Here is a 13,265-nt window from a genome sequence, read left to right on the forward strand (position 1 = left end):
AATGAAGGCAGGTCATCGCACAATGCGCAGGCGTCGTCAACCAACATGGCATAAGGTGTGTTGGGTAATTCATGCTGCAAGGTGCAGAGGACACCTGCATTTAATGCTTGTACAGTCCGGATAGGAAACAATCAACCTTTTTTAGGATTTGAATTAAATATGACAGGGAAAAAAGCCAATTAGAATTTATCAGCGAAAAGTATTTTTACTTCAATTGTCTATTGCGTTAAGTGCATTGTTTAAAGGATAATTAGTGAATAGGCAAATTAACAAATGCCATTTTTTGTCTACCTTATTATGATTATTTTTCATGATATTGCATGCTGATAAAAAAAAATTGCGTGCGAAAATGTTGAAAGCCAAATTTTTACACGCATTTATATTTTTTATGACATTTGCTGTGTGTTTATTTTGTGTAACACAGTGATGATAATGATAAAATGTGACAACTAAACTCATGATGGCTTCACAAAAATCCAGGGGATTACAGACGAACCCTCAATCTAACTGATATGGTATTGGGGGAAGAATAACAAGAAGAAGAAGTTGTTTAGGCAGAATTACAAGTTTACAACTTGCCTTTCTTGTAAGTCAGCAAAATGAGGACTAAGTGACAACTGACAATACAATATTGGGTCTGACTTTAACGAAAATGCTTTAAAATGAGTACGATTGAGATGGAATACCAATTGATTTTAATTTAATTCTGGTCAGACGTATTTATTACAAGTAGGTACCTACTACAAAATTACGTATTCTAAACTATGCTTTGACCACTTAAAACCCTAAGCTTATGTCAGACTTCAATTTGAATTCCATAAACATCAGATAAAAAACGTCTTATGGTATTTGGTTAGAAGAAGAAATACAATCAAATGGAAATCTACTGAAGTTGTGTGTAAGTGTAGTAAAAGGACCAACCAAATCCACTATTTTGAATAATATTGGTATGTTGACTGACTACTATGTTTTTTTGATTAATTTCGTTGCGGGTCCAATGTCAGTTTAACTTTCCCCGCGGGACAAACTTGACCATCACTGGTTGGGTTTTTATTGGCGGTCAAGCTGTAAGTCCTGGCTACACAAGGGTTGCTGAGGTTGCAGCGGTGGGAACGAAAGGTGGGAATAGTCCCTTACTATTGTTATGGATTGCCATGACGTTTTGCCTGCAGTTCTAAAATAGAATGATGATAAAATTATCAAAATTTTCATTAGATTAAGTGACGTATTGACATGAAACAAATCAGAAACAAACCAGTTGCATTGATAATGCCACGTAACAGAATTGAATGTGATATACGAAATACAAATATTTCAACGAATCACGATTCCCCTGGGAACTCTTGTATCAAATTACAACAAACAATGGACTGGGCATCTGTTACAATAACATAGCGTTGGTTTAAATAAATTCTGGGTATCAACTGCGGCCCTCAATTAAGTTATTGGAAATATTATAACTAGAATAAATGGATTATGCGAAACAGTGGATCAGCTAGGGATGTGTCAGAATACTCTGATCTGGAGGTCCAATACAAAAAGTGTGGGCGTACAGTCGCTAACACATCCACTTCGACTAGATTTTATTACAAAACTGCACTTACGGAAACAATTTCAGATGCCACACTGTTTAGCTTCTGCCTTCATCCGTACTGCATCTCGTAAAAAGAAGTCAGTGTGTTAAGGGTAAAACAATTTTTATGGCGATAGCAAACGTCTTTTACAACGATAGATTTTGCAGAATTGGAAAAATGTCTTCAGCAACCAGACACTAACCTTATAAATAAAACCAATGAAACTTTGAAATTAAAGAAACCAGATAACAATTAAAGAACAAAGTTCTAGAATCAAATATACAAAGACAAATATGTTCTCCTTATGCCACAGAAGTCACAAATCACGAAATAAGAAAATAGTTATTATGTCCGTTACGACAAGCATTCACGTCTGTCATCAATCTGTTTTACGTAAGTAGCTGTTGCAGTTGTAGTGTAATAGCATAATGGGACCACCGCCACTTTTCGCGTGGATGTCGTAAAACGCGACTAAGGCACAAACATGGTGTTACATCAGGCCTCCCCAACCCGTCTGGCCGATAAAACGTTGAGGAAAACTTGAGAGTGTAGGCTGAGTCCTTTATTTTCTTCTGTTTGGTATTAGAGAGATGGTCTTGGCTTGATGATAGTGAAGAAACAGAATGAAAACCATTAAAAAAACAACAATTAATGTTCGAATCTTTCTTCCTATATCCTTCCAACCCTATAGTCCACATAGCAAATCTGTTGCCGAATCCGCTCATTATTAACGCGCTCAATCGGCTCATTAGAGGCGAACCAACCTCTGTACGTGACGGACATATCGTCCGCAACGTGTTCGTTCGTTCATTCATTCGTTCAATACACAGCCAGATGTAACTAGACTGAAAAACGGCAATTAATGGGATTTGTGAGCGGTGGATTGTAACTGATTGGGATGGAGTGTCTTACAATGGATCAAATGTGCGCCTCAGTGGATTCGTCACATCAGTAAAGAACTGGTCTTGTGGTTGGAAATAAGATTCTCTCAACCCCGAGATTCTGACATTTTTTTTTAAACAAGAATTGAATAGAATTATGAACTTGGTTGTCCCTTTGATATAAGAAGATTTGGACTCACGGACGGAATTTGTAACTCTACTTGAAGATTAATTCCTTTAAAGATTTGCTAATTATTGAATGAAGTTATTAATACATAATTAATGTTCAATATCCGTAGGAACTACGTAATTTATTAAATAATAAAACAACTAATGAGGTAGATTCCCTTAGGACGTAGACTAGGGAAGACAGGGTTTTTATGGAAGTCGTACAGAATCTCATTGGCACAGCAACAGCGTAGACTTCATCCACACTTTTGTTGTAAAATATTCCCTATTACAATTGACATAAGATGCCACAGTTTAAGGCTTAATATGCAGTGGTGACTCCTAATAAAACGTCTGTCTCTTTGAATAAATTCGAAATAGACAATATCAATCCAATTTGTGAGACATTCTCTGAATTCCCAATCGTTCCGTCCAATCCTTCATTATTAAATTCTTATCCAATCCTGTATTATTTCAAAGATTCAGTTCTAAATTACTGATTCAACAAACGTATCAATTTAAGTGTGTGATACACTGCAGAAGGCTAATTCTGAGTTCATTTAAAATGCCGGTTCACTATAGGAATTTCAAGTAAGTCGACCGAATAAAACGTGATGTGAGTAATGAATTGTTTGAGCCCGATTGATCGAGGGCACTGGAGGGCGAAGGGTCTAAGTCCGAAATCTTTTAGACAATACACGTCCAAAATTAGAAGAAAAACCCACCCACACGCAATGTGTAGATGCTATTCTTTCATTATTTATTTTGTCAATGTCTGTGCCTTGTTTGTTAAATGGTTATGAAATGTGTCCATCAACCGGCAAAGAACATCACCAAAAACCAAAAACAGGGATTACTTTTTTGCTATTAAATTAAAAAATTATTGATTTTTTTGTGGTATACAAATAAACCGAATTAAATAGTACCTACTTACTATCGGCTACAGCAAAATACTTTCGGGATTGGGATTTGGGACCTCTTGGGATCCAAAATTAACCGATTTACAAAACTTTACATAAACTAATCAAATTTAGATTACTTCACGAGATATTTCGGTGGAATGTTCCCTTTTTAACGAATTGCCTAATACCGCCTTAATACAGGGTGTTAACAGCGTTACAGGCTTTAATCAAGTTACATAACCAGTAGTAATTAAATTACAGGAAGAGGAAGCACCTAATTATTCAGCTAATTTTATTCAATTTGAGGCAATAAGGGGTGAGAGGATCGAAGATTAATGTCGCCATTGATTACTGAAAACTTTTACAGAATTCATTAAGGTAGCTGCTGTTAAAAGTGATAAGCTGTTAAGTATTTGGAAATTTTCATTCAGATTTAGCTAGCAATTTTGTTTTGCTGTTTTATGTCTGAGAATAGAATAAAAGAACAAAGTTTTATGTAATGTGTTTTCTAGCTAGTCAACTTAAATCGCCTTCAATGTCTCAACTCAAGTCCGACAACACTAAGTTCGAAGACATAAACTCCCAAGGACGAGGCACTAAAAACAAAAAGCACGTAGTCTCAAAAGTAGAGCTATAAATCTCGAAAATTCCATGACGTAATGGCATCGTTGGAATTTGGGAGCACCATCATATGTTAACATTAGGTTCCGAATGATTACAGCCTAAGGGGAACCGATAGAAATTAATCACTATGCTCAATATGCTATTAAGTAGGGTCTTCGACATCGATATGGGGGAAAAATAAAAACTAGAGCTGTTACAGACAAAGACTAGGTAGGGTCGGTGACTAATCAGTTCAGTATTTCGTAGACGATGACATAAGAATCTTAAAATCAAAGCCATCTAAAAAACTTTTGGAAAAATTAAGAAACAGAGTTTTACATTTCTTGAAAACCCTGTATGAAAGCACACCTAGTGAAGTTCAATCGAGCATTGATTATAGATTGGTCTCACTTCCTGCCCTTAATCAAATTTGAATATTCAAAAGCGTGCAGGGAATAAACACATGAGCTCTAACAAAAAAACAGATCAAGAACAAGAAATATAAGTTTTATTACTTAGATCGTAAAGTCGAGGTTACATGGAATGGACAACAAACCATTGAGAAGAATGAAATTGATAATTAGCCGATCAGATTTAATGTATCTCGCGTGGAAACCCATAACAGATAGAATGTAGAATAGAAGATAATTGTTCCGCTCGGCTACTACTCCATTCATGTCTAAAGGCCATAAAAAGTTATTGGACGGGCAATATATCATTAACAAAATAAGATTTAAAAAGAATTAGACTCAGCAAAAAAGTGTGCATAACTTAATCATCTTGAGAATTGTGTTGGTTTGGTAGCAAAGAAAAAGTTACGGTAAAACAATACAAATGTGTACTTCGTACTAATAAAGATGTGAGCTGGCGCCACCAACAAATTAAAGAATTAAACGATTTATATCTAATTGCTGATCTTACAGATTTGTTAGCAAGGTAAAGTATCCTATTTTTGAATGTATACCTAAGTTAAGCATTACGAGTATTATAATTAATCATAAGTTACACATCGTTCCAACGCGTATCATGAATGAAAGTCTAAAATTAGACGACGACGAGTCAAACTTAAGGCTTAAGGATCTAGGCCATCGTACAAAAGGACTGAACAAGTGAAACAAAAGAAGGTCGCGGGCACCTTTGCCAATTCGTAAGTTCAACAGGTCTTTAAAAGGAAGATGGCGTTCGAACTCAGTCTCGAAATCTCGTAATTTACGCGACAAGATCGATAGTTCACGTAGTCGAGTGAGTCACTACGTGATTGTACTGCGAGGTGCGTACGGCTTCGGTACTGTCAGGCACAAAATTGACTCCCGCATAATTTGCTAAACAAGTCGTCTCGTGGAATACAAATAGTTTCGACGAGGTTATCCCATTTTCAGAGATCGACATGTCGGAATTTGCTGCGGTGTTTGCTGACGTAGCGATTTTGTAATGTCTCGCATCGATCAAATTCGCCAAGTTCATTAATATTATAAATTTTCCACAGTTAGGCAGAGTTTATATGAAAGATAATTCTCATTTGTACCCTCGTAAAGCCACATTACGTCAGTTATTGCCTATAATTTTGCAGACACAAATTAATAGGCGACCCGTGTTTTAGCAAGGGTAAGGTTTAGTATGACAAAAATGTCCCTTTTATCTTTTACGGGTGAGATACTCGAATATAATATCCGACATATACCGAAGAATTCCACATACTCAAGTAAGTTAGACGCGTATTATCAAATTAGGCTCAAACTCAATTCAGGGTTATGATAAAACTTAAATATTTGGACCAATCAGAGGTTTATCTTGAGTGTTAATTCTTAATTAGGCTGAGTTGCACCACCTAACTTTGACTGTAATTATAACGATAACCGGTGTTTTTTGTATGGAGTTTGACAGGATTTTGACGTTTGTCAAAGTTAAAGTAAGAAAGTGCAGCCCATCCTTAGCGTCCTAATACGGGCCGTAGATCCTCATTCATTCATACCGCAGGTATGTAGCGTGTGACGTATTTTATATCCAGGGAAATCACACCATTGGGACTGAAAAGGGGAATATCCATATTTTTGTGCCTCGAGCGGACTTTTAAATCAACTGGCAAAACCAGACCAAGCCAGACAGACCAGACAAGTGAACAAAATCACAGAAATGCAAAATTCTGAAGTAAATTTTAACGTTCATTTATAAACAATGCTTACTTACATCTCTAACTTAACTGTAAGTATTTTCAAATCAACACAAACTAAGTAGGTAGTTAATACAAAACTACTTAGTCCATTACCAACAGCAAAAACTAAAGAAAGGACAAGAAATATTTTTATCATTTCCTTTTTACCACCATTTTCTTTCTTAGCCTCTTCAGTTTAAGCTTCTGTGCGTTTATAGGTAAAATGAAAAACCATTATACACTTAACCTAATTCTTAGAGCAAACTCCTTAGGAATACAGACGTGGGGAGGTATTTACAGACAGTATAATTCTATTATTTTATATTATGTAATCCACAGTAGGCAGCAGCTCTACTGATATTTTTTCGATCAAATGACGTTATTATAATCTACAGGTACATTACGACGAATTTTTTGATTGAATTTCGACTGAATGTGCAATTTAAAGCAAGGATTTAGTTTAAGACTGATTTATTTGTGCTGACCAATTTATTTCGTTGATATGTTAACCGGTTGAAATAAATATTCCGTGTGTGTGGGTTGGTAATTTGTGTGCATATTATGGACGACTATTATTTATTCTGACTGATGCATGTAATGAATGTTTAAAACAAAAACCAAGCCTGGGTTGCACCATCTTCAAATCAGGTCAAAATTCTGCAAAAACTCGATACAAATACCGGTTACAGTTGTAGTTATGATTAAAGTAAGTGAGCTAAGTCCTTAAGATTGGTTATTTCAAAGTATGGCAATACGACAGCCATTGCAAGAATTGAAAAACGACGTAAAAAAACATGGCTTCTCTTCCCGACTGTACTCGGCTAACTAAGCAGGGATTCCGCAAAGGAGTGGTTAACCATTCGTTACCTTGCGCCCGTTCAGGTCTGAATTTATATGGTTTTAAAGAGCTTAATAATGTTCCTGTTTATCCCCCCGGAATAAGGAACACCTCGATACAAAGTACCGCGAGATAACGCAATATTTTTCGACGAGAGCGCGGGAATTAGGTGATGAGTAAAAATTTTACAGGAGAACCTTTTTCACTTTGGATTTTTTTCACAAAATATTTCAAAAATGAAGTTAGGACTCGTTCCAGGAACCAGTAATATTGTAGGATCTCTCAAAACTGGATTGCGTGTTTGAAATTCCAATTACACATTCGAACGGATCGGTTTTTACGGAACACTGCAAACGGCAGGTTCGTGTGTAGATTCATATTAAAACACAATACTAATTAACGACATCCTGTAAAAAGCAGTTCCTGCAAAAAACGGGATGTCTCCATGGGAACAAGCAGTAGGTACCTGTTAACCTCATAGTTCATAGTAATATACCCGTGTAACTAAAGCACCCTTTACCGTTAAACGTGTCAAATATATCCTTGCATCTCATGAATAAGGTCCAGTCCCATTTTTCTGCGAATGTCATTTTGATATGGGTCCAATCCTTTCCATTCAGGCAATAATAAGCTTTATTACGAACGGGACAAAACTACAGTATCCCATTCGGTCGAACGAAACCCATTAAAAGTTCAGTTCGGTACGGGGATAGCAGGATCGGTGGCTTTTGTTTTCGTATCGAAGCTAAACTATCAACACGACTAAGTTGTTATCATTGGGAAACTATAATCTTGTTTGTGAGATACATTACAAATGTAGTTAGTATAAATAGTAAAAGTAGAGATACCTAATTGAGGAGCCATAGGGATTTCGATTGAGGTTCGTAATTTTGGTCAGCATCTTATAAAATAAAGTCATAGAGGTTAAAGGATCACGTAATAATAATATCTCAACCATAACTTTCTAGTTAATGACAGAATGGCGATAAACGAAATACTTTCAATTTCAGCTTAATTAATAAAACGTCAAACGCATTTTAGTTTGTAAATGCTTTATCGATCGATAATTTAATTCAAGGGATCAAGGAATCAGGTCTTAGCAAATTGGAATTCTACTCAATATGACTGACTTAGTAACAATTTATCGTACGTCTACAATATAAGGACCTAAAAAAGGTATCTACTACCACCGACTTCATTCATAGTCGGTTGACAAAAATAAAATTGATATTTACGAAACAAACACTTCAAATGCAGACACGTGTAAGTAAATAAATAAAATCTCCATACAAAAAACACAGTTGACATTCAAATAAATCGTCCCAGGCTATCTATCTTCGTCAGATTACCCGCGCTCGACAAGGACAGAAGGTCGTGCAATAATGAAAATGCTCGGAGGAAAAAAGCTAACAATCTAACATCTAGAATAAACTTAAAGGATTGCGCATTTGTATGCAAATTGGTTGCGGTTTGGGAGCCATTGGTGCAATCTGGTGGTAGAAAAAGGAATTGAACAACTCAACATTTTGTTTTGGCAGTTACATTTAAACTTCTGTAAAGACCTTTTGTTCTTCTTGAATTTCTTAAAGATGTAGTTCAAGAAAGTCGAGTGTTGAAGTACTTGTAAACAATGTTACCTAATATCATTAAAGCTAGCAAAACAACAGTCTTCATTTACTAACAGGGTTCATATAACGAAGGCTATTACGCAACATAATATTACAAGACAAGATAGAAAACTTTTGGTAACGTAACATTTAACATCAAAGCTCCAAAATGAAAAGCAAAGATTATTAGACCTAATTGGAACATTCCACAAATCAAAACCAACCTAACCAATCCAATTATTTAAAACAGTGGTTCCCAACCTTTTCTGGCCCAGGGAGCACTTTGATTCCTTTAGCCTAGGCGCAGACCACACACTTTCAGCTGGCCGATAGTTGGGCCCGATTCAAATTTGTATGAAGAATCGTCCGATACCAAATCGTTGTTATGTGCGCACTTTCATACAGGCCCATATTGATTAACTGCCCGACTAAACTAATCACTTAACTTAAACCCTTTCACACGCGGAAGTCTATCTCTCGCGAAATTTAAAATGGATCGCGGACCATATTCTAACTCCTGCGGACTACCGGTGGTCCGTGGACCAAGGTTGGAAACCCCTGATATAAAACAAGGAGACAATTAAAGTAGACGTCATGGTCCAGTAATTAGGGCGTTGACTGCCACCGAAAACCGCAGAGCATTGTGTCTTGTTATGCCTAACAACACTTGTAGACAATCAGATCTAGTTACCAGTTGAAAGTAGAAAGAATGTGGATGATGTTACAAGAGAATTTAAAGCAAATATTGAATTTCTGAATAGTTTGCTCTGAAGTCAGATGCGTAACGAGTGGAGAACAATTTACGGCTAGCTTATAAAGAAGCAGAAGAAACTGGACAAGTTGACATGACAGTACATTTTCGTTGCAAAGCGGCACCTTTTACAATTTTTATAGGATGCCACAGTGTTTAACTACTAGCTACTAGCTCTGATCCCTGTACTATTAGTTCTGGTACACGAAACCTTTTCTGTAGAACAAAAAATATTTTTGAAGAATCAAATGATACCTTTTTCACTTCCCATATTAAAAAGTATAACATAATACTATACAGATTCAATCACCAAATATTACTCTTGTATCAAAACTTTGGATCTCAGTAGGTAATTACTTAGGTAAATAGTTTGCAATCTCATAACTTTAAGAGGACCTCAATCAAAGTCATAGAAGCGACGTGTATGGTTATTAGGGTATGTAATTAAATTAACCACAATTATGTTAAGTACAAAGACTTAATTTTATGGTTTTGTATGTGCGTTGTCTTAGAAATGAGAAACGAGCAGAAGATTTTTAAATTTTGGAAGTGTTTCCAAAAAAAAGTTAATATTATTTCGCCTTTACATATTATTTGGTCTTGCTCTAATCTCATCAAATTCTACAAGTATGTAACCATCTTTCTATTATGTACTTCAATAGCAATGTTCCAATTAGATACCTATTATCTATTACCTATTTCAGATATTTCACGAACGAAAAGAAACAATATAAATGGAAAGAAAGAAAACGTTATCAATAACGCTAATGCTCATTTCTGTCTGATGCCCAATTAGATGGTTTCGATTGAAGTCTTAATTGAAAGATGAAAGATACGTCTCTAAAAACATCTTTCATTTACAATGAGAATCACGTCAATCAAACGTTGAGAATCGAAACAAAAAAGTAGCATTTGTTCGCAATTTAACAAAACAAAAAAGCAGCGATTTTTCTAGATTTGATCGGATAAAAAATAAAAGACGATCGGGGCCACCCCAAACATCGCTGTGGGAACAAAACAACAGATGTGGCTGATAATACTCACCAGAACCTGAGCGTTGCCATTCCTGTCGTCAACCCAGGCGACTACCAAATCGGCGCCTCTCATGTTTCTTGCCGAGTTGAATCCCAACCCGACGTAACCACGGGTTCTCGCTTCAAGTCTGAAGGTTATACTCGAATCCGAATTCACCCATCGTAGTAACACGTCTCCGTTCTCATCTAACCGCTCCGAATGCGCCCATATCAGACTCGATTCATAGGACTTCGAATCGAATACATCTCGCCGATGCCTCACTCGATACTGATCGATTATTCGGTTCGTTTTTGCCGTCTTCGCCTCTATTTGCACAAGCCGCTGCGCCTGCGAGTTCTGTGTGGGGTTCGATAACTCATTCGGCTGCGTGTGGCGATTTAATCTTGGCAGTTTCGCTTCACTAAACAAGACGGCGCTTAAAGTTAAAAAGATTTGTAGATGCATCTTCTCGTTTTTATTGTCTTTGGATCATAACGGCACCTGAAACAAAAAGAAGGAGGTAATTAGATACTTTCGAACGATTTATTAAATGTGGATAAGACTAACACAAATTGTTAAAGCTTTATTTATTTTTTTCTCGTTTGAGTTGACCGTAAAATATTGCTTTAATTTTCTTTATTGCTCCACACATGTAGTACTTCATCATACATCAATGCTTAAATAAACAAAAACCCATCAGTCTTAACTATGCTAGAAAAAAGTAGCAAGTAATTACAAAGTTTTAATGACACATCAATCATAACATCACGGCTGCTGTCAATTCATTTCTCAACCAGCTCCATTCAAGCTGCTCATCCATAAAAATGCTTCAAATACTGTAGCAACAAGGATGTGGCTAAACAGGTCCATTTCCGGTGTGAACCCTTACTAAGACCATAGACCGTAAAGAACAGCCATACAATTGCTTGTTCACATACTAGCTTCACCATGGTGAATCCAACCATAACTAGGTGACACTACAAAAATAACTCTAAAGTAATATAACGTACAGATTTACTATTGCAAACTTCAAACGCGTAGTTGAAGGAAACAAAACAATTGATATGGTTCATCCATTTACTCTATGCACCACCATAGATCAACTGGCATGTGAATGAAACGTCGTAAACGAGAACTCTAAACAAAACTGAGTCCGAAACTGGTTTGGTCGAGTTCACATCATCCGCAAATATTTTGAAAGTTAGACAAATAGTAGTAGCGCTAATATAATTATCATACTGGCCGTAGTCAGGCGCCATTATAGGATGAGTCAATGGTCCCATAAAACTGGGCAATTTAGAAAATCACCCAATTAGGAAATGTGGGCAAACACCAGTATTTGTTAACGCCAATTCGCTGGTTATACAAAAAGATGTAACATTTCTCAGTGTAGAACGGTTTTGAAACTTCTTGTGTTGTCTTTTGTTTCTGATTTGGTCAGGAGCTTGATTTGAACTATACCTAGCTCTAGTGCATAGCTCAGTACTGCCTGAGGTATGAGAGCGGCACGGGAGGGTGTTTTTTGACGTATGTCAGCGAGACTTCAGATTTGTATGCTCTTGACTTATGGTCCTATGTCCCCTAGATGGGGCAGAGGGCGTCCACAACAGTCCTCCATCTCTTTCGGTCTTCAGCTTCTCGCTTGATCTCGCTCCAGGTCTTGCCGATCTTCTTCGCCTCGTCCGCTACAGTGCGCCGCCAAGTTTGCCTGGGTCGACCACGTTTGCGTTTTCCTTGGGGATTCCAATCCAGAGCCTGCTTAGGGATGTGATCGGGGTCCCTTCGGAGACTGTGGCCAATCCAGTTCCACCTGCGGCGCTTGATCTGCTGGTCGATCGGTTCGTGGCAGCGTTCCAATAGCTCGACGTTGGAGATTTTCTCGGGCCAGTATATGCCGAGAATTCGGCGAAGGCAGCGGTTGATGAAGACCTGGTGACCTTCCACGTTTCACACTATGGGTGTGATTTGTATGCTCGGTCATGTCATAATATGCCAAAATCATCCCTCCCGTACCGCTCCCATACCTCAGGCACTGACTGAGTTAAGTGGTAGAGCTATAACTGTTGTAATTAATTGAAATATGCTTTCGTTCTTCATGAGGAACTTTGAGTCGGATTGAGCCATGTCAGAGGTCTATGGTGCCCACAAAGATACCAAGGTTTTGACTTGTGACCTCGGTTATGATAAGGGTTACATAATATGTCAGAAGAAGGTAGTTCTTGAAAACACATCTCATCATAGCAGATTACATGCCTAGATCAAAATCTGTGAAGCATACCTATTTTGGATTTTATGTTGGTTCCGTTTAGAGTTTTTCTGTCGGACTTTGGCCTTAGTTGTTTCAGAAATTAAATATCAAAAAAGCAAATTATCGATATTATTTTGGCGTGGGCTAACAATGTAAGAATAATTAATCAAATGTATCGTGAAAATGACGAGATACGAGCATCGAAGATTCGTTGATAATAAAGCGGTAATAGGGATGTTTCCTGGGTCAAAAAGCAAGAGTTTTAATTAGTCCGTCAGTTAACTTATCAAAAAATACTCTACACGTATTTTTCACTTTTTCAAACTAATGAAAATTGAAAGAGATAAAGCGCGCCAAAGTTCATAAGAAGAGGCCCGTGACGTCAATGCGTGCATAAAAGTGCCGCACGTTGTGACGTCGTGCGGAACTTCAACGCACCATAACTATGTAATTATTTGTTAGATTGACAAATAAAAATATATGTGTCCAATATTTTTTGATATTAAACATGACGGAATAAAAAATTT

General features: G+C 37.0%; 1 protein-coding gene across 1 annotated transcript in view; it reads right to left on the reverse strand.

Annotated features, from left to right (window-relative positions):
* LOC135078556 (MOXD1 homolog 1-like) overlaps positions 1-13,265 on the reverse strand; it is a 56,478-nt gene that overhangs the window by 15,885 nt on the left and 27,328 nt on the right. Inside the window, exon 2 of the mRNA XM_063973091.1 lies at positions 10,521-10,991. Coding sequence (XP_063829161.1) covers positions 10,521-10,955 — 435 coding nt within the window. The 5' untranslated portion in view covers positions 10,956-10,991. The remainder of the gene's footprint in view (positions 1-10,520; positions 10,992-13,265) is intronic.

This window comes from Ostrinia nubilalis, chromosome 15 (assembly GCF_963855985.1).
Source record: "Ostrinia nubilalis chromosome 15, ilOstNubi1.1, whole genome shotgun sequence".
NCBI lineage: Eukaryota > Metazoa > Arthropoda > Insecta > Lepidoptera > Crambidae > Ostrinia > Ostrinia nubilalis.